The 24,572-nt window shown below is 39.5% G+C and overlaps 1 protein-coding gene across 1 annotated transcript in view; it reads left to right on the top strand.

The window, feature by feature from the left end:
• The first annotated feature begins 6,572 nt into the window (after positions 1-6,572).
• The window catches only part of LOC127056626 (cysteine-rich hydrophobic domain-containing protein 2-like), a 33,021-nt gene continuing 15,021 nt past the window's right edge, over positions 6,573-24,572 (top strand). Inside the window, exons 1-2 of the mRNA XM_050964712.1 lie at positions 6,573-6,731; positions 16,558-16,612. Of these exons, the coding sequence (XP_050820669.1) occupies positions 6,574-6,731; positions 16,558-16,612 (213 nt within the window). The 5' untranslated portion in view covers position 6,573. The remainder of the gene's footprint in view (positions 6,732-16,557; positions 16,613-24,572) is intronic.

Raw genomic sequence — 24,572 nt, 5'->3', positions numbered from 1 at the left:
GTAGACACCATAAAAACTCACAGGCTCTCACTCTCATGAGACTCGTACTGTAAGAGAGAACTTCTGGAGAGCTGACAGAATAGCTACGGTAGTAGCACGACTCTTGGCTATGAGTAAGGTCAAGAAATCATCTGGGCCTCTTTTTCCCCCTTAAATAAGCCATCCTTGTTTGAAAAATGTTAAATTTGGACTCTGTTATTAACCAGTGCACCCAACACGTTGCCATGGTGCCCCAAGCCTTTTCAATCTCACCAGAGTTTATCACAAAAGGGATTAAAGAAGTAGCACTACAAAACAGATCTCCCTCTACTTTCCGTTCTTGTATTCAAATCCATTCATTCATTCATTTTCCCTTTTAATCAAAGTTTGCAGAAGATGATAGGGGATACCCAGATCTATATGCCTTCCTGATACTGCTCAGATTACCTGCTGTTTTCCTGAAGAAGAGTTTGGTGTAAATTTGTCTTTGTCATGCACAGAAATGGTAAAAAGATATTACTTTGTCTTTCTAATATCCTGGGACCAACACTGTAACAACAACACTGCATTTTCCAAAAAGGCTGTTTTAAAGTTTAAAAGTTAACAAAATAGTTTGCTGCACCATAAGTGAGGCATACTCAGCTCCAATGATCCCTTGCAGCCCCCTCAGCAAAGAGATCACCCAGCTTACAATGGCTCATCTATCAAACTTAAAATGTATACTGAGTCTAAAGATACACTTCTATTACTTCAGCATTATCTACATATATGAAGATGTACAATCACCCTATGGGATAAGAGTGAACTGTGAACCATTGGACTTGTTTGTTATCTATGAAATTTAAGATCTGGTTGTGTGTGAATCATGCTGAATGATGATTGAGTGCTGAGGCTTTTTGGGAGCATAGTTTGAAAAATAATACAAATCTTGAAAAAATAATTCAGAAGAGGGGTCTTCTAGAGTCAATGCTAATAGGCATCAAGAAAAGTGAGAACTATAATGCAATATTAATTCAAAGACAGGAAGCTCCAGTATTTCTCTACATAATCATCATTCAAACATATATTTGTTGTTCTAAGAAGAACCAGAAAATAATTCATCCACCCCAACTTTCCTCACAATTTCAATAGCTTCTAAGACAGAGGTGGGCAAACTATAGCCCGGGGGCCGTACCTGGTCCTCTAGATGTTTTAATCTGTCCCTTGAGCTCTCACTGGGGAGTAGGGACCGGGGTTTGCCCTGCTCCAGTGCTCCAGCCAGGGAGTGGGATCCAGGGTTTGCCCTGCTCCATGCGGCTCCTGGAAGCAGTGGAATGTCCCCCCTCTGGCTCCTAAGCGTGGGGCAGCCAGGGGGCTCCGCACACTGCCCCTGCCCCAAGCGCTTCCCCCACAGCTCCCACTGGCCGGAAACCATGGTCAATGGGAGCTGCAGGGGCAGCACCTATGGAAGGTGCAGCACACAGAGCTGCCTGGCCTTACCTCCACATAGGAGGTGGATGGGGACATGCCGTTCTTTCTGGGAGCTGCTTGAGGTAAGCACCGCCTGGAGCCTGCACCCCTGACCACCTCCTGTGCCCCAACCCCCTACTCCAGCCCTGATCCCCCCTCCTGCCCTCGAACCCCTTAGTCCCAGCCCAGAGCACCCTCTTGCACCCCCAACCCCACAGCCCTCACCCACTGCCGCACCTCCAATTTTGTGAGCATTCATGGCCCACCATACAATTTCCATATCCAGATGTGGCCCTTGAGCCAAAAAGTTTGCTCACCTTTGTTCTAAGACGATGTTAGCATAACACTTCCCAGGTTCTTTTAACAAATTTGTGCAATAATTTCTTGATTGTGCTCAATACAATCCTTTCTTTTAATCCGAATCCTCACCTGTCTGGAATTGTGGTTTCAAAAGGTTGTAGATGGCAATCCCTTGTCCCTGCAAAATGAGAGAGTTAATGAGGACACAGATTGTTGGAAGCCCCATCTACTCACACTACATAAATATTCTGACATAGTAGTTTTCATAGACTCATAGGACTTGAAGGGGCCTCGAGAGGTCATCTAGTCCAGTCCCCTGGAGTCATGGCAGGACTAAGTATTATCTTCTAGACCATCCCTGATAGATGTTTGTCTAACCTGCTCTTAAAAATCTCCAATGATGGAGATTCCACAACCTCCCTAGGTAATTTATTCCAGTGCTTAACCACCCTGACAGTTATAAAGTTTTTCTTAATGTCCAACCTAAACCTCCTTTGCTGCAATTTAAGCCCATTGCTTCTTGTCCTATCCTCAGAAGTTAAGAACAATTTTTCTCCCTCCTTCCTTTCATATACTTCAAAACTGTTATGTCCACTCTCAGTCTTCTCTTTTCTAAACAAACCCAATTTTTTCTATCTTCCCTCATAGGTCATGTTTCCTAGACCTTTAATCATTTTGTTGCTCTTCTCTGGATTTTCTCCAATTTGTCCACATCTTTCCTGAAATGTGGTGTACAGAACTGGACACAATCCTAATAAGTTTTCACACAGGTCATTACAAACCCATACTGCAAAGGTAATAGGAGCTAGCTACTTTTCCCATGAAGCCACAATTGTTGTACACTCCTTTCAACACTTCTACCTGCAACTGAATGCTAATTAGACATCTTCTAAATATCTGTCGGGTTCATTAGTATGAAGAATGCAGGCTGTTGCTCTGACACTTAGTTTTATTAGAGACACAAGATGGGTGAGGCAATATCTTTTACTAGACCAAACTCACTAATTTAATTAATTAGCATTCTGCAGGTATTGAGGCTGGAAATTGCTAGTACATAAGTGCTCTGGTTCTAAACTGTTCCACTGATTGACTTGAAACACCTCCAAGAGGGAATTTTTCTGCTGCTGACCAATGGCTCACACACAAACTTGGATTTCAGAATCTGCTTTTTTTCTTCCTGAGAGTCATGTTGGCCAAGAGGATAGCAGGGTTACGCCCCCTGCAGTTATATTTTAAATAACACCACGAAGCCTATAGCTTCAAGGACAGTCCACCAGAACCGCCAGAGCCGAGGAAAGTCTAATATAAAGGCTAAACCTTATAGTATTGTTGCATTACACCTGTCTAGGCCATGTACTGCATTATAAAGATTTTATATGCTATGACTAACAGACAGTTATATCCTTTGGGTCAGATACCACCATCAAAAATAGCCATAAGGCATTTATCTTATCCCATTGTAATATAATACTATAACTAGGCTTGGAAGGGTTAGATTTTTATTGGCAAATGTTAATAAAGGTTGATTTCACAATACACATACAAACCACCAAAAATATTTCCATCAATACTAACTGAAATTTACACGTAAGTAAAGTAAGAAAAATGTTGCCTAACAAATCGACGTATACTATTAACGATCCATTATTTGCATGTGACAAGAAAAAGCTTACCCAGGTGTCTAACTTACCAAACAATCCAGAACATAAGCTTTCATTTCTTTTAAAAATCTATAATTATAGAACACTTTCTTCCTAGGTTATGAAGAAAATTTTCCAAATGTGAATCCAGGGGTGGCTCTATGTTTTTTGCCGCCCTAAGCACGGCAGGCAGGTGGCTTTTGGTGGCACATCTGCAGGCTGTCTGCTGGTCACGTGAATTCAGAAGCAATCCTGCGGGAGGTCCGCCGGTGCCGCACCATCGGAGTCCCTGCCACCGAAGCAGCAGGACTGGTGGACCTCCTGCAGGTGCACCACCAAAAGCCACCTGCCTGCCGCCTTCACAGCAACTGGCAGGCCGCCCCCCAAGGCTTGCCGCCCCAGGAACGTGCTTGCTGCGCTGGTCCCTGAAGCCGCCCCTGTCTGAATCATTACAGAGCTGTCTTCCCAAGTCTGCAAACAGACTGCTCTGTATCTCCACTGCTGATAATTTGGTCAAGCAGCAGAAACTGACAAGACTTTAGCCAATATCACCTTGCTATTCAGAACCCTATCCGTAGCAGTGAAAAAATCCAGAAGCATGCTGGTTCCACCTTGCTGCTACTTTGGAAAACCATGAAGAGTAGCAAACTTAGGTAATGGAACTACTCACCATGGAAAACACCCCCAAACACAAACAAAAGGAGGCTAAGGGTGCAGACCCATTCCCTCTCTTCCCAGAAATGGAGGTGAAAGAAGTGGAAAATGAGCTACTAGCCTACTTCCTTCCAGCACCTTCAAATATGACTTCTGTTAACCAGGTGAAGATGGGGATTGAAGACAGCACTCTAGTAGGAATCTAAGGACTTGTCTACACTACCACGCAGGGTCGATCTAAGGTATGCAACTTCAGTTATGTGAATAGCATAGCTGAAGTCGACGTACTTAGGCCACATCTACACTAAAGAATAAAATCGAAATTATTAAAACTGGTTTTATAAAACTGGTTTTATAAGATCGATTTTACGCGTCCACACTAGGGCACATTAATTCGATGGTGTGCGTCCATGGTCCTAGGCTACCATCGATTTCCAGAGCGGTGCACTCTGGGTAGCTCAGTAAAAGAATGAGACCAATAACTTTGATTTCCGTCCACACTAACCCTAAATCGATATAGTAATATCGATTTTAGGGCTACTCCTCTCGTTGAGGAGTACAGAAATCAATTTTAAGAGCCCTTAAAATCAATTTAAAGTGCCTTGTAGTGTGGACGGGTACAGCGTTAAATCGATTTAACGCTGTTTAAATCGATTTAACGCTGTAGTGTGGACCAGGCCCTAGATCTACTTTCCACGGTGTCTTCACTGCAGTAAGTCGATAGCTGATGCTCTCCCGTCAGCTCCGCTTGCGCTCCTCCTTCGTGGAGTACTGGAGTCAACGGAAGAGCTCTCAGCAGTCGATTTATTGCGTCTATACTAGACACACTAAATCGACCCCTGCTGGATCAATCACTGCCCGCTGATCCAGCAGGTAGTGTAAACAAGCCCTAATATTCTCCTTGCCAGCACTTTGAGCAAAAGTGGGACTTCACCATGGCATTACTTTTGGATCTCCCTGGCAAGGTTTTCCTTTTTCATCACCTCTGATTAATAGTAAATGTCCAGTAAACTCTTCGGCATTAGTGGCATAGTGAACTGCATGCTGCAATACATTTGGCTGTCTAATACAGACCTGCTGGAATGTTAATTGTAAGGCACCTTCAGAATCCAGTATGCCAAGTATTGTATGCCATACTCCCCAGTGTTGTTATGGTTTAGGACTTTGGCTAAATAGTACCCAGAGTAGTGGAAATGTTAAAAAATCAGTGACCCTCCTCGCAGAAGTTATTTCACATATGGCTACTCTCTACTTTTGCTAACTCCTGGACTCTTTCCTATGGGGCTCTAATTCCTTGTCAGCCCTCCCTTCCCCTCTGCTCACCCTCCAAGCTACTCCAAAAGAGTCTCTGTTTCCCCAGTGCTGCTCCAAACTTCAGTTTCTATCCTTTGGATAACCACATAGCCTCCAGTCCATTAACAATCACTACCATTTCCCCTTCCCATCCTCCTCACATTGGCTATCTAGCAAGTTTCTTGTCTAAAACTCTTCAGTCTGGATGAACAAAAGCAGTGGTAGAAAGTACAGATGCAGTAGGCCAAGAATCCAAGAGCTCTCTAATTAAATGAACTGGTTTTATTAAATAGACAAGTCACTGACAGAAAAAGGAAAGAGTAAAAGATAAATCACCAAAAACTGCATTGCTGACAAACCAGAGGATGGTAGCAGAGAATGCCACTGGATCCCCAGCACAGAGGTGCCAGTTATCTGTTCAAAGTTAATATTATTCATCCAGGACCTAAAGAAATAGTGCATTGACTCCTGATTGCTAAGCTTTCCTGCTGTAGAAAGTCCTTGAGTAGACATGCACTGAAATGCTTACAAAAACATGCAGTAACACAGGCAGTGTGACCTAAGGAACCAGAACTCGTTTGACCTGGGTTTTATTCCTAGCTCTGCCACCCACCTGCTGAGTGACCTTGGGCAAGTTATTTCACCTCTCCGTGCCTCAGTTTCCCCATCCGTAAAACAGGGCTACTAATAACGATCTTCTCTGTAAAGCCCACACAAGCGCTAGCTACCACTGGCACTGTACGGGGCGCACACACCTGCCACGGCAGGAGGAGTTTCTTCCTTCCCAACAGAGCTACTGCCGCTCAGCACTGTGTGGTGCCGCGCTGCGCCTCTGCCCCGGGGCGCGGGTCGGCGCTCCCCGCCAGAGGCCCGGGGGGTGGGGGCGCTGCTTTCTGAGGCACGAGGTACTGGCTACGGCGGGACGACCGGGCTGAGCTCGCGGGGCTGCTGTGCACCCAACCCGCCTATCCCAGGCAGCCTCCAGTTGGCCACAGGAGACCCCCAGCCTGCCCACCCCCTTTACACACAGGCGGAGGGACCTTGGCTGCCATGACCTGACGGGGCCCTAGGCAGCAGCTGCCCGCACCACCTCGCTTTGCTGAGAACCGGGAGAAGAGGCACACAACACTGTGAACTAGCCTATCAGGCAGCGCATGCGCACACAGCGCTCCCCTTCACCCTCCGCGAGCGGCCCGAGCCCCGCCCACTTCGGGTCAGTGCGCATGCGCACTGGGCGTTTCGGTGGGGGCGGGGGGAGATGAGCGTATTGCTCCCCAATATGGCAGACTTCGACACTATCTATGAGCTCGAGGAGGAGGAGGAGGAGTCCGAGCCGGTGGTGAGGAGCCAGGAGCTGCCCCGGCCCCGAGACGCGCCAGACCCTGTGGCGGTACGGGGCGCCGGGCACATCACCGTGTAAGGCGTGGGGGCTTGTGGGGGCTACTGGGGGCGGGGGTGAGGGTGAGCGAGTAAGGGGCGGTAGGCAGGGGAAGGGGGGCTGAGGGAGCGTGGGCAGGAGCCCCGCATGATGGGGGAGCTGCCTTGCTGAGCAGTCAGATCCGTGCTGGTGGGGATGTGCTGCTGCTGCTGCTGTGGGTGGAGGCGATCAGGAAGTGTTCTTGGCTTCGGGCTGCTCTGTCAACACTACCACGAATAATGCAACAAAAGTAGCTCCCTGCCTAAGGGCTTTGTGACTCAGGCCTGGCTCCTTTACATCTTTGTTTCTTTTGTGTATGCTTTGCCTTAGGCTGGGAAACATCCTATTTTCCAGCAACTTGGGTCAACCAAAAACCTTGTCACTATCTATTCTAGCTGCAGAAAAAACAGCTGACCAACACTTAGTATCTTAAGTTCATTGCTCCAGACTGAAAATAGTTCCTGCTTGGGTTTAAAAGTTAACACCACAAGACAATAGAATCAATGGATGATTTAAGTGTCTGTGCCCACAATTTTACTATATTCCTTCTTGGGTTCAACTCAGCCATTGGGCCTCCACGCAGTACTGCAGAGAGAGGACATCTGGGTATGTTGTGTTGTAAATTTGAAACATTTGAGTTACTGAATTTAACTTTTACCATTTTTACCATGGGCAGTTCAGAAGTTTTATAATGAAAAAATCTGAAACAAAATTAAATAAATTGAGGAATTTTGCCATTATTTTATAGTATTGTAATACATAGAATGATCAATCAGCATAACACACTGTCAGCTGTTTAAAAATAGGCTGTTTCTTACCAGTGAAGAAATTGAACAGAAGGCAATGTACAGATCATAATTTATCTTACACAGTAAATGGGATGGGAAATCATCAGTATTTCACATTTGTGTATTGTATAACTCCATAAACCATGTTTCATCTTATGCTTGTGTTTGGACTGTTAAAAGATGATGCATTTCTCTCTGTGGTGTGATCTAATGGTTTGAAGCAAAGGCATGGGGAATAAGAGAATCTTGCATTCTAATAGACACAGTATCAAATATAGTTTTGGTTCTATCTGTAAATCCCTAAATCAGGTTTGGTTTGAGCTAATATTTATGTACAGGTTATTCCATGGCACCACAGAATTTCTGCTTGTGCTGATGGAGGTCCTCTCTATGATGGCATTAGTCTCTAAGGCAGTCTTTTGTTTACATTTTTCTGGTGTACTGGGAGCTTTCGAAACACAAAAATACAAAGTTCCTGCCCCAAATAGCATACAGTCTAAAAAGGACAAATGATAGGGATAAAAGGGATGTAACACAGCAGCAAAGTGATTGGAATGATAGGCACATATCTTACTAATTATGCAGTTAGTATTTAAAACATGTGTTAGATAAAAATTGGCTTCAGTCACACATTTGTTTACTTCTCTCACACTGTCTTTGTGCTCTCTTCCCCGATGCCTATATTACATCAGTGCCTTCACTGAACTAATCCTTAGATTTGCTTCTCTTTCAGTTCCCTTCTCAAAATCCAGCTCTAGTGTGATACCTACAAGAAATGCGCCAACTAGTAATGTCTAAGTCAGGGGGTAAAAGAAAGCAATACATTAAATAATTCAGTATCATCAAGTTGTGTACTTGGCCTATATAATTGCATGATCTTATTATTGGTATTCTCATCTTCCCTCCCCACCTCTTTGAATAAGAAAGGTATGGCAAATAGAAATGATGGTATAGTAGTGCTCTTTATTGCCTAGTCCCAGTGATGTGATACAGATCACTCTTACATCTTAAAACACCTCAAACTAATACAACCGGTTAATAAACACAGTCAATAGAACTCAAATGGACTCTAGAAGGTCAGAGTAGGTGATGCTGACCCACTGGCAAATGAGAACTATTGTGTCTCTTAATGGACTCTGTCGATACATGCTGTCTCTGAACTTTAGTCACTTTGTGTCATAAAGCCACTTCTTCTGTTGGAAACAATACCTTTCATAAGTGGCCTGTTGGATAGGGCACCAGGAGGCTTGTTTGTCTTTTGAAGATGCCTAGAATACTCCTGATAGCACTCCTGTTCTGACAGAAGTAATACAGGCTCACCTAGTCAGTGAAAACCATAGAGAGAGACAGGGACCCATTGTACTCCTTGGGTTTTATTTAGATATCTTCTGTTCTTCCTTTAGAACTGAGCCTTATGGATGGTTATGATGCATGATCTTGGTACAAATGGTATAACGTATCTTGGCAGGTTGCCAGCCATTTTGGAATCTTGGCATTATCTACCACTTACAATGAGGCAGAAGATAATTGTTCTTATTCCCATCTAACTTTCTGGTCCAGATTCCTTGAATGTAATTACTTCAGGGTTAATAGGCTCAAGAAACTCGTTAGATATTGGTGCAAAGGTTTTAAGCCCATGGTGATCCTAGTAAAGCACTTTAAGGTGGCCTGCAATATGCTACAATACTAAATATGGATCCCTGGATTCCACTAAGGCCTTTTTTTTAATCAAGTTTTTTGCTATTTGTACTGATTCTTCTGCTAACCTTTTGCCTGTGCATTTTAGGGGCTAGAGAACTTGTTATTCAGCTGATATTATAGTGGGTGCTAGTTGCAACTCGTGTATTTAGGTTGCCTAACACTTTCAGTTTTAAAAGATAGGAAATGCCTATGCCACCTGAATTCTGCCCCTTTTGCATATGCATCATGATATGATGATTAGTGGCATCATATACTATTTTTTCCATAAGATCCCTGCATAAAGTGTACAGGATGGATGATGATCTGGGAATGAGGCAATTCAGTATCTTTTTATCCTCAGCATTCAATGTGTGATCTTTGCCTTGTTTACTGCATACCATCAAAACCCTGTACGGAATATAAAATTAACTATTCCTTCATGGCCTTTACTGGAGCACTTATCGCTATAGAATCTGAGGTTTCAGAGTAGCTGCCGTGTTAGTCTGTATCCGCAAAAAGAACAGGAGTACTTGTGGCACCTTAGAGACTAACAAATTTATTTCAGCATAAGCTTTCGTTGGCTACAGCTCACTTCTTCAGATGCATAGAATGGAACACACAGACAGAAGATATTTATACATACAGAGAACACGAAAAAGTGGAAGTACCCATACCAACTGTAAGGGCCAATCTATTGAGATGAGCTATCATCAGCAGGAGAAAAAAAACCTTTGAAGTGATAATCGAGATGACCCGTAGAAGGCATGAGGAGAACTTAACATGGGGAAATAGATTCAATTAGTGTAAAGACCCAACCATTTCCAGTCATAGAATCTGAGTGCATCACAAATATTCATGAATGTATCTCCACATCTGTCAGCAAGATTCATAAAATTCTCCCCATTTTACAGATGGAGAAACTGAGGTGGAAACTTATCTGAGGTCACACATTGAATCCATGGCAGAGGCAGAATTAGAATTCAAGATCCCTTGTCTCCCGAATTTATGCTAATACCTTATTATCAGAGATGCTAAGCATCCACAGCTCCCACTGATTTCAGTGGCAGTCGTGAATGCTCATTACTTTTGCATATCAAACACCACACATGTCAAGTAGCTCACCTACAGAACAACACACAGTTAGTGGCCACCTACTAAAATCTTAGTTTAAATTACTTATAGGACAAATACTTAGTTTCATCTGGCAAAAACTACTTTGCTTCACTTGCTGTTTTAAGAGTTGCTAGGGGATAACTATGATCTGTGTCTGTTGTGGCTGGAGAAAGCCAATGAGGAAGTGTTAGAGCCACTAATGCAATTGATTACAGTCTCCTTGCACGAGAGCAAGATGCCAACCTCTTTTAAATAGTTTGTGGTTTGCCCCTTACTCAAGACTCCATCTCTTGAAGCTGACAGCCTGTTCACTTATTGTTGTGCTCCAATTCTTCCTCCTCTGGGGATGATTAATTCATTTTGTGAACTTGGACAAGTACTCAACCTTCTTATGCCATAGGCCCATCTATACCGAGGCCTGGAAGTATTAGATTTTTTTACCAGTAAATATCAGTGAACATCAATTTCACCGTACATACACGAACCAACAAAAAATATTTCCACAATTTAAATTTGATTATCAGACAGGCAGAGTAAGAAAAATGTTGCTTGAGAACTTAAGGATTTGATTTAAGGATATTTACTTATATTTTGATGTGATAACTTTGTACAACTGTGAAGATTTAAATCGATAAAAATTGCTTACAAATAAACACCATTATCTGTAAAATTATTTTTAAAAAAATCATATTCTGCCAAGCCTATCTATGCTACACAGTTTAACTTTTTGAATCACCATGTAAGGCTTTTGATGTAGTCCCACGGAACATTCTCATAAGCAACCTAGGGAAATGTGGTCTAGATGCAATTACTATAAGGTGAGTGCACAATTAGTTGAAAGACCATACTCAGGGTATGTCTACACTATGGGATTATTCCAATTTTACATAAACCGGTTTTGTAAAACAGATTGTATAAAGTCGAGTGCACGCAGCCACACAAAGGAGAATAATTCGGCTGTGTGCGTCCATGTACCGAGGCTAGCGTTGATTTCTGGAGCGTTGCACTCTGGGTAGCTATCCTGTAGCTATCCCATAGTTCCCACAGTCTCCCCCGCCCATTGGAATTCTGGGTTGAGATCCCAATGCATGATGGTGCAAAAACAGTGTCACGGGTGATTCTGGGTAAATGTCGTCACTCATCCCTTCCTCCATGAAAGCAATGGCAGACAATCATTTCGCGCCCTTTTTCCCTGGATTGCCCTGGCAGATGCCAGAGCATGGCAGCCATGGTGCCCGTTTTGCCTTTTGTCACTGTCACCGTATGTGTACTGGATGCTGCTGACAGAGGCAGTACTGCAGTGCTACACAGCAGCATTCATTTGCCTTTGCAAGGTAGCAGAGACAGTTACCAGTTGTTCTGTACCGATCGATATAAAGTGCCTCGTTGTGTGGACAGGTGCAGCATTAAATCGGTTTAATGCTGATAAATTTAGTTTAAATGCGTAGTGTAGACCAGGCCTCAGAGAGCAGTTATAAAATATCAGTGGTTCACTGTCCAACTGGGAGGGTGTATCTTGGGGCCCTGTAGAGTTCAGTCTGGGGTCTGGTATTAATCAATATTTTCATTAATGACTTGGATAATGGAGTGGTGAGTCTGTCTGTAAAATTTGTGGATGGCACCAAACTGGGAGGGGTTGCAGGCACTTTGGAGGATAGGATTAGAATTCAAAATGGCCTTGACAAATTAGAGAGTTTGTCTGAAATCAAGAAGAAATTCAATAAAGACAAATGGCAAGTACTTCACTTAGGAAGGAAAAATCAAATGCACAGCTATAAAATGGGGAATAACTGGTTAGGTGGTGGTACTGTTGCAAAGCATTTGGGGTTATAGTATATCACAAATTGAATATGAGTCAATGTGATGCAGTTGCACAGAAGACTAATATTATTCTGGGGTGTATTAGCAGGAGTTTCATATTTAAGACACAGGAGGTAATTGTCCCATCATCTTGTCACTGGTGAGGCCTCAGCTGCAGTATTGTGTCCAGTTCTGGGTACCACACATTAAGGAAGATGTGGACAAAGTGGAGGGAGTCCAGAGCACCGCAACAAATTGGATAAAAGGTTTAGAAAACCTGACCTATTGAGGAAAGATTAAAAAAAGGGGCATGTTTAGTCTTGAAAAAAGAAGACTAAGGGGAGACCTGATAACAGTATTCAAGTATTTTAAGGACTCTTATGAAGAGAGAGTGATTGGTTGTTCTCCACCTCCACTGAAGGTAGGACAAGAAGTAATGTGCTTAATCTGCAGCAAGGGAGATTTAGGGTAGATATGAGGAAGAACTTTCTAACTATAAGTGTATTTAAGCTCTGGAATAGGCTGCCAAGGCACATTGTGGAATCTCTGTCATTGGAAGTTTTTAAGAACAAGTTGGACAAACACGTGAGGGATGGTCTGGGTTTACCTGGTTCCGCCTTAGGGCAAGGGGCTGGACTGGATGACTTTTTGAGGTCCCTTCCAGCCTGACATTTCTATGATTCTATGTTATAACTCACACATATGTCATAGAAAGCCTACCTTCTAGTGGTGGACTCGGAGAGCACAAACTACGTAACAAAGATAATGGGGTGACTGGATTACATTTTGTAAGTATCTAAATGGAAAACAAATTATTAATAATAGACTCTTCAAACTATCAGAGAAAGGTACATAATCCAATGACTGGAAGTTGAAGCTAGTCCAATTCAGACTTGAAATAAGGCATATATTTTTGACACTGATTGTAATTAACCATTGGAACAATTTGCCAAGGGTCATAGTAGAGTCTCCATCACTGACAATTTTTAAATCAAGACTGAATGTTTTTCTAAAAAATCTGCTCTAGGAATTTCATTTGGGGAAGTTCTTTGGCCTGTAGTATAGAGGAGGTCAGACTAAATGAACACAATGGTCCCTTCTGGCCTTGGAATCTATGGATCTGAATTCAGGGCTCAGAAATTATTGTTGCTAGTAGGCTTGTTGAATGGCTTCCCTGGCTGCTGTGAGTAGGGATTTTGGTTATCTGAGAACTGCATAGTAGAACATGAAGCATGGTTCTTAGAGGGAACCGCTAGGCACACAGTAGTAAAAATGTGCTAGAACCCTGCAAGGAACTGCTGTCTAAACATGTAATTTAGCACAGTTTTACTCCCAACATAGACAAGGTCTCAGACATCTCATCTGTAAAAATGAGTAAGAGAATCTGGTTGTAAACAAGATACAGTTCCTCAGTTGAGCTTTCTTGAATGTGTTATACATTAAAATTTTTATTTGAAATTGGAGGGAATGGTTTTGGGACTGATACAGTAGTGGTGAATGAAGGTGTGCTACAATAATGCCTTCAATGTCCATTCAGTAAAATATACACTGCTATTTTAGAAAAGCACTTGTCATTCTTACCAAATGTAATTGAAAAGTACTAATCTATTTTTCCCCATTGGTGGGGTTGGTTGTGCTGAAGGAATTTTAAAGGGACATAAATCAATGAGTACCTCAGAATTATATTAAGTGTCTCAATTTTCAAAATGGGGTATCTAAATACAAATATTGTCTTATTTTATTGCTCAGATTTTGTAAACTGATTTAGATCCATCATTGCTAATAGTTGGGAAATCCCATAGTAGATGCTCAAGAACAGACTTCTTTAGTTGCTAGTTATGTATTTGTACACCTAATTTTTTTCCTTAAGGTTAAATAAAGACTATCTTATTACTCTTGTAGTTATGTAGGTTTAAATAAGAAGACAAACTGAAAATGAATTCTGGCATGTCAAAATACATTGGCAGAAAGTGGAAACAAGATAAAGTTTAGTAACCTTTGTATTTGTCTAAATGCTTAAAGGTAATCCAAAACAAGCACGAGTTTAATTTAAGAATTAGTGTTTACAGTGAAGATTAATAGAAATTAACTTTTTGTAAATATTAATGAGAAATGTCTGTTTTGACTTGTAGTACTTCTGCTTTCTATTACTAGATTTATAATGTTTCTTTAGCACCATGGGTCTAAAATTTGTCTTTTACAAACTGTAGTCTTGGGTTGCTATTGCTGTGCGTAAGAACTATTAATATACTTAGTTAGAAGTGATACGCTAATGTTTATACTATATAAGAAATTAAGAGTGCAGATACTTGAGGAAGATTAAAAGGACAAAAGCATTTCTGTAAAAATTGGACCATTGAGCAGACGTACGGAGTAACAACACAACACTTCAGCTACTTAGCCAGCTGACTTCTAGAATTTAAGTGTGCATTTGAGTGTCCTAATTGACAAACTTTAAATGAAATGAAATGACCACCTAGTTTTATTTAAGCATGGCATCAGGTGTGCATTTGAGGTGCAACCTCAGGTATACATTTATGTATATCTGATTTTTATTTTTTTTATTGCACATTTTATGCAGGTGCTGCTTTTAACAGATTACTAGCGTCATGGCTCTGACTGTTATATTAGCTATTTGAATGCTTTATAAGACTTCACTAGTACTGTTGACAAACATTGTAATGGGCTTAGTTATAGAGTTTTTCTAAGACTGCACCAGTTTTCTTTGTTATGCTTCACTTTTGTTAAGAGTTAATTATGCACTAATCTACACTGCCGATTTCATGTGTTGAATCAGTGATACTAAGACCTGAGTGGTTAAGGAGCCAAATTAGCGATCAACATTACCCAAGAGTCACAGTCATGTGAATTGATTATATAAATAATTCTCACAGCCTAACTTAATTGGTTAATAACATAGTAAAAGCATCCTGACTGGTTGTTAACTTAGATTGGTTAATAATTAAATCACACAGTGTTTTAATAAGTACTGCAAAGAGCCACTTGCGGCTTCAGGCCGCACTCTGAGTATCACTGTTAAATTGTCAGGTTTGTCTGTGGTGTTACGGTATGCAGAATGGTAGTGGACATGTGTGGTGGTCAGCAATGTTGGAATTTGCATAGATGACTGATGTAACTTTGAGGGGAGAGAACTTGTGATTTGTCTTAGTTTTTGTTTTTGGAGGCTTGTTATGCATATTCTCCCCATCCCCAAAAACACTTAACAAAGATTGCTACAAGAAATATAACTGTACAAAACACATCAAAGGAATATTATGATTAAAAGGAAAGGTTGGAAGTAACCAGGTAGGATAATTTAGTAGGGTTTGTAGTGAAGCACTAAACTCAGTGCACAGTAAACAGCTTTGTTTCTTCAAGTATAAAAGTTTGTAGCTCAGTGAGGCCATGTATATCACAGGATCCTGTAGAACTGTGAAGGACAGAGCTTCATAGGAGAAGGAAGTGAAATATCTCAGGGACCCAGCAATCATAACAAAGCCACAAGGTGCTTGCTGAGTGGCAGGATTAGCCTCTGAACCTATTTAACTTCTTAGTTTTACACTTGTAAAAAGAAAGCAGCTTTCACCGCACCAAGTGACATGTTTAAGCATGAACCTGGCAATCTACAAACCAGTTTACTTACTAAACTGATTAAAATTTTCAGTTTGTGTAGGATCAGGAGCTACTCCTATTTCCAGTTTCCTTGCAGAGCTACTAAGCTCTGCAAGATACCTGGCTCCCTTTAGGTTTCACTGCCTATTGCTGAGCAATGTGTAAATTTTACACAACTACTTTTCTGATAGAAATCCAGCCACTATTGTTGATGAATGTAAAATTTATTTTGCTTAAAATTCATAATCCTTAAAATCTATGGTATGCATGAGTTTTCATAGGTATTGCATGTGTGAATTTGCTTCAACTTAATATAACTGTTCTTAAATATTAGGCTACAGGGTTTGTATAGGGAAGACAAACTCGTTTATTTATTGCTAGATATATCTGCTATATGTGAATTTGTGACATGAACAAGCACAAACTAATAACTTGTATAAAACGATTAATTGACCTCTTCAAATTGCAATTGGAGTCTAATATTAATAGTATTTTTTTTATTTAAATTTGATTTAAATTTGAGTTACTTCTGTTTTCTGAGAATTCTTTGCCTGGCCATCTGTTTAAAAATTACTTGCTTCAAGAAGGCAACAAGCTACCCTTCTAGTCACAATTTTTTTTTCTGTAAAAGCATTTTAGGTGTAAAAACACTTTACATTTATGAAAACTTACATAATATGTTAATAGTACAAACAAATATAGGAAAACATTCTACTCTCATTCTTTTTTTTCCTTAAACACCAAATCAAGTGTTGCATAACTTATATTATAAAAAGGGACACATAAAATAAGTTGGATGGAATATATTTTGTTTGTCTCTTTTATCTTCAAGGTTTGGCTTGAGCAACAGGTTTGACACAGAATTTCCTTCTGTCCTGACAGGAAAGGTAAGTCTGAGTTTGCATTGAAATTTTAAATTCAGAAGACATTTCATCCAATAATTTGTGCATTACAAATGTCTAGAAGCATTGTTCTTGAATTCAAGTAGAATAAGTCTAAGCCAAATCCTTTCCAGGTCAGTAGTGACAGGAGGTTGTTACTGTCTGCTACTCTGTCCTACATGAACCAATTTGGCAATCGCTGCCCAGTTCCTAGTGCATATCTCCACATCATAAAAACTACTCACCACAATTGCAGTCATTGGCAGTCTGAGCAAAGAAAGACCAAGGACCAAGGGGGTCTGACATCACCTACAGTATCTTCACTCCTCTATAGGCAGTCTCTTCAAAACATGACAATGCCACACCCTGGGTTTATGGATCCAGAAGCCTGTGTATGGATTAAATAAAAGACCTCAGTGCCTTTCAATCTGGTTTCTCTCTCAAGCACTGAATTCAATTTAACACTTTTTTTGGGTGGGGGATAGAATTCCGTTTCTCCATAGACTGTCTGGCCTCCGGTGTAAGCCTGTAAATGGAAAAAAGTTTGATTGCTTTGCTAAGCACATCTATAGTTATTTGGTCATTTGTAGAGATGATATTTTGCAGAAGAAAAAGTACAGTTGGCTCACCACGTCTTTGGAGGAAATTCTCCCACTTTTCATAGTATTCTGTATCTTGACTGACAGAGATTAGCAGAAATCCCCTTTTTAAATTGATAGTCATCTATTAATGAAATGTTGTGACCAGATTCTTGGTTCTTGCTTTAAAACCTTTCCTTGTTCATACATATCTCTATTTCAGATTTGTGCTGCTTTATTCTGACTTTGACTTTTCTCATGTCTTTCATACCTTTAAATTCAGTTATATTACTCTTACTTTTCCCTTGTTTCACTCCATACTGTATACTATTCCCTTTCAGAATCTGGGGGTGAAAGGTTCAGCTCTTGTTACTCTCCCTAATGACAAAGCATGTAGCTAAGGTCTCCTACTGCCTTTTCACTCGCTATTGAGTCATATTAACATTGTACATACATGCATTTGAATGGCATCCCCTGTCTGGTTCTGACAAATCCACCTGTTTCTCCTCCTGGAACATGATGATTATGAAAATACTGCGTCTCTGTCCCACATATTATTTGACAACAGTTGAATTAAATGGTGAAAAGGCAAGTTGCCATTTGGATTTTCAAGGTGTCAGAAGGCAACCTGGTAAATCTAGGCCTAATCCCAGATTAGGGAAAGGATCTCAATGACGTCATTGGGTTTTGAATCAGACCCAGTATCACTAAAGGGGTTTTTGCCATGTTACATGTTGTTGTAGTCTCCTGGGCCTTAAGTTAAACTTTCAGAAATAATTCCTTGATGTAAAGCAACAAACTAAATTCGATTTGAAAAGAATATGAAAACTCAACGGATGTTTCAAATAAGCATATTTTTCTATAAATGAAGCTACCGGTATGGAAAATTTCATGAATAATTGTTAAAGCATAATTCAATATTGAAATTAACAAATGCTAGTTTAAATAAAACTTTAATGGAAACGTCAGTGTGTCTCATATTTTCCTCTTAATGGTGTTTTCAGCATTAACTGGTTTATGAGCATTCTCCAGGTTCGATAGCAAACATTTTCATTACAGGTCAACTGACTTTTCTCTTCTTTAGATTCAGAGGGAAAAAATAGAAGTTGACTGGTTTCTTATATCCCCCTTTCATTCTTTCTTGTTGAGGGCTTTCATAAATGTTGTAAATAATAAATCATATCTGATATAACTGAGTGCAGGATATAGTAGAACCTCAGAGTTACGAACACCTTGGGAATGAAGGTTGTCCATAACTCTGAAATGTCTGTACCTCTGAAAAAAACATTATGGTTGTTCTTTCAAAAGTTTACAACTGAATGTTGACTTTGAAATTTTACTATGCAGGGAAAAAATACTGCTTTTTAACCATCTTAATTTAAATGAAACAAGCACAGAAAGTTTCCTTACCTTAGCAAAACAAAATTAAACTTTCCCTTTATATTTTTTTAGTAGTATTTAGGTTTGTTTTTTTTATATATTTAACACAGTACTGTATTTGCCCTTTTTTTTTTTTTTTTTGGTCTCTGCTGCTGCCTGATTGCGTACTTCCAGTTCAGGTGTGTGGTTGACTGGTCAGTTCATAACTGGTGTTTGTAACTCTGAGGTTCTACTGTATATTTTTTGTTTTCAGAAATTAGAATCTGTGTTTACCTTTTCCCCATACCAATTTGAGAAGCTGTTCTCAATTACAGAAATCTTGAAATAAACAAATAGTCTCCTGCGGGATAAAAAGTAGGGCTGTCAAGTGATTAAAAAAATTAATCACAATTAACCATGCGATTAATCGCACAGTTAAACAATAATAGAATGCCATTTATTTACATATTTTGGATGTTTACTACATTTTCAAATATACTGATTTCAGTTACAACACAGAATACAAAGTGTACAGTGCTCACTTTATATTTATTTTTTATTACAAATATTTGCATTGTAAAAAACAAAAGAAATAGTATTTTTCATTCGCCTAATGCAAGTACTGTAGTGCAATCTCTTTATCATGAAAGTTTAACTTACAAATGTAGAATTATGTACAAAAAATAGCTGCATTCAAAAATAAAACAATGTAAAACTACAGAGCCGAGAAAGTCCATTCAGTCCTACTTTGTGTTCAGCCAATTGCTCAGACAAACAAGTTTGTTTACATTTGTAGAAGATAATGCTGCCCACTTCTTGTTTACAATGTCATTTGAAAGTGAGAACGGACATTCATAAGGCACTGTTATAGCCAGCGTCGCAAGATATTTATGTGCCAGATACGCTAAAGATTCATATGTCCCTTCATGCTTCAACCACTATTCCAGAGGACATGCATCCATGCTGATGATGGGTTCTGCTAGATAATGATCCAAAACAGTGTAGACCAGTGCATGTTCATTTTCGTCATCTGAGTCAGATGCCACCAGCAGAAGGTTGATTTTCCTTTTTGTTGGTTTGGGTTCTGTAGTTTTTGCATCAGAGTGTTGCGCTTTTAAGACTTTTGAAAGCATGCTCCATACTTGGTATCTCTCAGATTTTGAAAGGAACTTCAGCTTCTTAAATTTGGGTTGAGTGCTGTAACTATCTTTAGAAATTTCACATTGGTATTTTGTCAAATCTGCAGTGACAGTGTTCTTAAAATGAACAACATGTGTTGGGTTATCATTTGAGACTGCTGTAACATGGAATACATGGCAGAATGCAGGTAAAACAGAACAGGAGACATACCATTCTTCCCAAAGCAGTTCAATCATAAATTTAATTAATGCATTATTTTTTTAATGAGCATCGTTAGCATGGAAGCATGTCCTCTGGAATGGTGTCAGGAGCATGAAGAAGCATATGAATGTTTAGCATCTCTGGCTTGTAAATACCCTGCAGTGCCAGCTACAAAAGTGCCATGCGAATGCCTGTTCTCACTTTCAGGTAACATCGTAAATAAGAAGCGGACAGCATTATCTCCCATAAATGTAAACAAACTTATTTCTCTTAGTGATTGTCTGACCAAGAAGTAGGACTGAGTGGACTTGTAGGCTCTAAAGTTTTACATTGTTTTGTTTTTGAATGCAATTATATAACAAAAAAAAATCTATATTTGTAAGTTACACTTTCATGATAAACAGATTGTACTATGGTACTTCTATGAGGTGAATTGAAAAATGTTATTTCTTTTGTTTATCATTTTTAAAGTGCAAATCTTTGTAATAAAAATAATATAAAGTGAGAACTGTACACTTTGTATTCCGTGTTTTAATTGAAATCAATATATTTGAAAATGTAGAAAAACACCCAAAAAATTTAATAAATTTCAATTGGTATTCTATTGTTTAACAGTGCGATTAATCATGATTAATTTTTTTGAGTTAATCATGTGAGTTTACTGCAATTAATCGATAGCCCTAATAAAAAGCAAATAATTGCTCTTGCTAACTGCCGGTTACTATCATCTTTGGTTTTGAGGAAGAATCTTGTGCTCAGGTGAATGCAAGAAGGAAACATGCCTGTCCTGGCCATTTGCTAATCTATTTTAAAAAAACCAAAACATGTCTGTTTAATTTCAGTATAAATGTATTTTCAGTGGCACCCAAAGTTCACAAGAGTGAATTTTGCAGTCAGTTGTTACATTTATTTTTAAAATAAATGTAACGTAAAAAGCATCGGAATGATTGTGCTCTGAAAGTCCATGTTATACATAGCATAGTCCCTTCTTTAGTGAACCATTCTATTGTTAAGATGTATAAGATTCTTTGTTAAGAATAATGCACAATGCAATAAAATAAAGCAGTATTTTATTCAGAACACAGGCATAACAATTTAATAGATCTGTGAGTTCATATTGTCCAGTTCAGCAGCTTGAATGCATTAGTTAAGCCATTAGATGTGAGCTGTGTTTTCTTGTATAATAAATTATTACTGGAGGAAAACTCAAAGGTAAATCCTTAAAGTAACAATAAAGGTCTAATTTTTAAAAAGATGCTGTCTAGGTAACTGTCTCCCAAAAAATATTAACACTTTGGAATTATGATACTGGCTCACGTTGTGACTCTGGGAAATTCACTTAACCTGTGTAAGTCTCAGTTTCCCCTTCTGTAACATGAGGATAGTAATACTTAAACTTTTAAAGTGCTTTTGAGATCTATAGACAAATGCTATTGAAGTGCTAGGTATTGTTGTTACAACACTAAACTGTTTCTTAACTGAAATATTCCCCCATTGTTTACAGATACTGGTTATTCATTATAGAGTTCTTGAGTGCTAAGATGCAGAGAAAATAAGCAAACAAAAAATGGTAACTGAAAAGCACACTGAAACTTTGCTCTCTTTTTCTGGGAAATGGGCACATGTATAGTGGAGGTTATATGGACTCTGAAAACAGATATATAGGGGCAAAGTTTCAGGGGGGTCAGAAATGGGCCTACTAATCTAATCAGTTTCTCAACTTTCAAGATAAATTGATACTAACCTTAACACATCTACCTAGGTAGAACCGGGTCTTCAAACTGTCGATGTTGCATGTTTTTGATTTTTTACGGTTTTTAAGACATGAACAAGAGGTAGGATCTAATATTTAAAATACAGATTGTATAACTTCATTATTGTAAATCTAGCTTGGCAGGTTTTGGTGGCCAAATTCTATATGTATATTTTATAGGTATGTTGGGTCTATTTTAAATAGTTTGTTTAAAATGCTATTTAAACTAAGACTTAACTGTAATCTTGTATGCAAAATAACTTATAGGACTATAGGTTTAGGAAAGAGGAGATTCCTTCATTGTCACAAAGGCTAAACCAAACTGGAAAAGTACTATTCATGATATATGGCACAACAGCACACTGCTCCAGGTGACAAGAAAATGACAGAGCCAGTGAACCTTAAAGAAGAAAGTGGAGCTTCCTGCCCTGATCTTGAAACAATAAGGGGTCCTATACAGAGATTAGTGTGCAATTCAGGGAAGTGTAAGCCATAAAATGTACCCTTAGTATTGTGATCCAACACGGCATGTGATGGATAGCGTTTGTGATCATGATGATTGAAGGAGGCAGATCAGGCCTGCTGGGCTTTGCTTGGTCTGTTCCTCTGTTTGCAGATTCTCTTGCATCCTGTTGTAAAATATTACGATCCCCCTTCTTTTATGTGTTTTTAAAGGCCTAAAAGGAACTAATCTCTCTTTACAATGTGGACTGCACAGCCAGAAGCAGTGTACTTATCTTTCTTTTCAAGATCCAGACAGAAACCCTCCAAGCAATTTTTCCAAAATTATTCAAATGCAGAGTTTAAGCATGCTGTGAATTATGTATTGACAATTTAACTAAAATCTTTCCAATACAACACTTTTAGATTAATCTCTCAAAGCTTCAGAATCAAAGGGAGGAAAGCTACAGATTCAATATGGCAACAAAATGGATATGGTCCACTTAGAATTTGTGTTCTGGAATGCATTGTATTGGTAAATTGGCACAATATTACGTATTTCATAAAAAATACAGCACATTATTAATTTCTTGATGTGAAAAATGCTACATCTTTATTGGATTACAAAAAAATTTGATACCAAATGTGCAGTAACTTTTTTAATAAACACCTACTGTACCTATATATACAAATAAACATGGTATGAATGCTTATAAAATAGATGGATTTAAAACTCGGTTTTTATCTGTTGAAAAGCATTTGTTCTTTAATTCGAGACAAAGGTTGCTGAGCTGTAAATTTAATTGTAAACTGACATGAACAGAATTATATTATTTCTGTCTACACCAAGGTGAATCACCTTGGTATCGAGTACCAAAACTTACTTTTCTCCATTAGAAACTTATCTCTGATTCACAGACCTATTTATCATTGCTTGATTTCTAAAACTGTGGTAGAAAGACTTACATACTAGAGACATCTGTAACTCCATTGCCTTCAGTAAGTTTGTGCCAGGTGATGTAACTTGTGGAAACTTGATGCGCAAAGCTGTGCATGATGTAAAAGAGAGACTAGAATCCAGTTCCCACTCTTTTAGCAGAGTGGGCAACGCAGTGCTTGCAGGAGCAAAAAGTAGTCATTTATTTTTGTCATTTAAAGTAAACATATATGACTCCGAAAACACAAATGCTTAACTTCTTTTGAATGAAAAGTGCCATTTGTGTAGAGTCGCACTTCAGAACAGAACCATAATTTAAGATGTTAATTTCCTTAAAAGTTACCACCACAGACTCATTAATACACTCAACCCCAGCATGCCTGGAGAATAAGCATCCACCATCTGTAACTGCAAAAATTGTGTGTTACTGGGCTATGTAGCAGTCTAGCAAGATTTGTTTGTTTTAATACAAAATTTGCATTAAGAGTACAGATGAAGTGTTATGGAATTATATCCATTTTTCATAAGTCTCACAAAAGTTAAAGATGGGGAGAAAACCCTCCTGCTATTGTAGGATTTTTTTCTTACACTATATGTTGTTGTTTTTTCCATTTTTCTTTTTAAAAAATTCCAAGTCGGGGGGGGATTCCTGGGCTTTCCCCACTTCCCTTAGTTGATTATTTTGTGTGCCATGTGCCTTAATTTTTAAATTAACATAAACCCATCCACAAATAGCTGTGATGATAAACAAATTTCCTTTATTCCAGTGAAAGATCCGGTGCAAATAAAGTATTTTAAATTTTGACATTTCAGTCACTATCAATTGGAATTGTTCCATTTGTGCTCATGAAAAGAATTAATTTAATTTGTTTTTAAAAAATTATTACATATACACTGTATTTGAACTTGCCCATTTGTCAGAGAATGTAAGCTTGTTTCCTTAGCCCCAAAAAGTAAATACTCTTATAAAATATTCACTGCATAGTTATTCATTCATGCTACCAAAAAGTACCATGTTCTTTTGTTTACAGGCAGCAAGCCTGGCTCACGTGCACACCCAAATCACCACTGATTTTAATGATCAGTGATCCAAATGGTCAGGAAACAGCTGTTGTGGTTTTTGGCACCCACTCCTGCAGTCTTTTCTATGCTCTTGGCTCTTGGGAGGTAGCAGGATCCTATCTTCAACATTTCCTGCCCCCTCCTCTGCAGATGTGGAAGAACAAAGGTGGCAGTGAAACTGATGCATTTCTGATGTACAGAAATTGTGGGATGGAATATAGCAAGATTTGGTTGAGGTTATGTAGGGATTGTTCATGCTCTGTGTAAAGCAGGGGCGGGCAAACTTTTTGGCCTGAGGGCCACATCGGGTTTCTGAAATCGTATGGAGGGCTGGTTAGGGGAGGCTGTGCCTCCCCAAACAGCCAGGCATGGCCTGGCCCCCACTCTGCTTCTCACCCTCTGATGGTCCCCCTGGGACTCCTGCCCCATCCCCCCCTCCCTGTCCCCTGACTGCCCCTGAAACCCCTGACCGCCCCCTGCCACCCAATCCAACCC

The sequence above is a fragment of the Gopherus flavomarginatus genome, chromosome 8, assembly GCF_025201925.1.
Source record: "Gopherus flavomarginatus isolate rGopFla2 chromosome 8, rGopFla2.mat.asm, whole genome shotgun sequence".
In the NCBI taxonomy this organism is placed as follows: Eukaryota; Metazoa; Chordata; order Testudines; family Testudinidae; genus Gopherus; species Gopherus flavomarginatus.
This window is presented reverse-complemented; position numbering and strand designations above follow the sequence as displayed.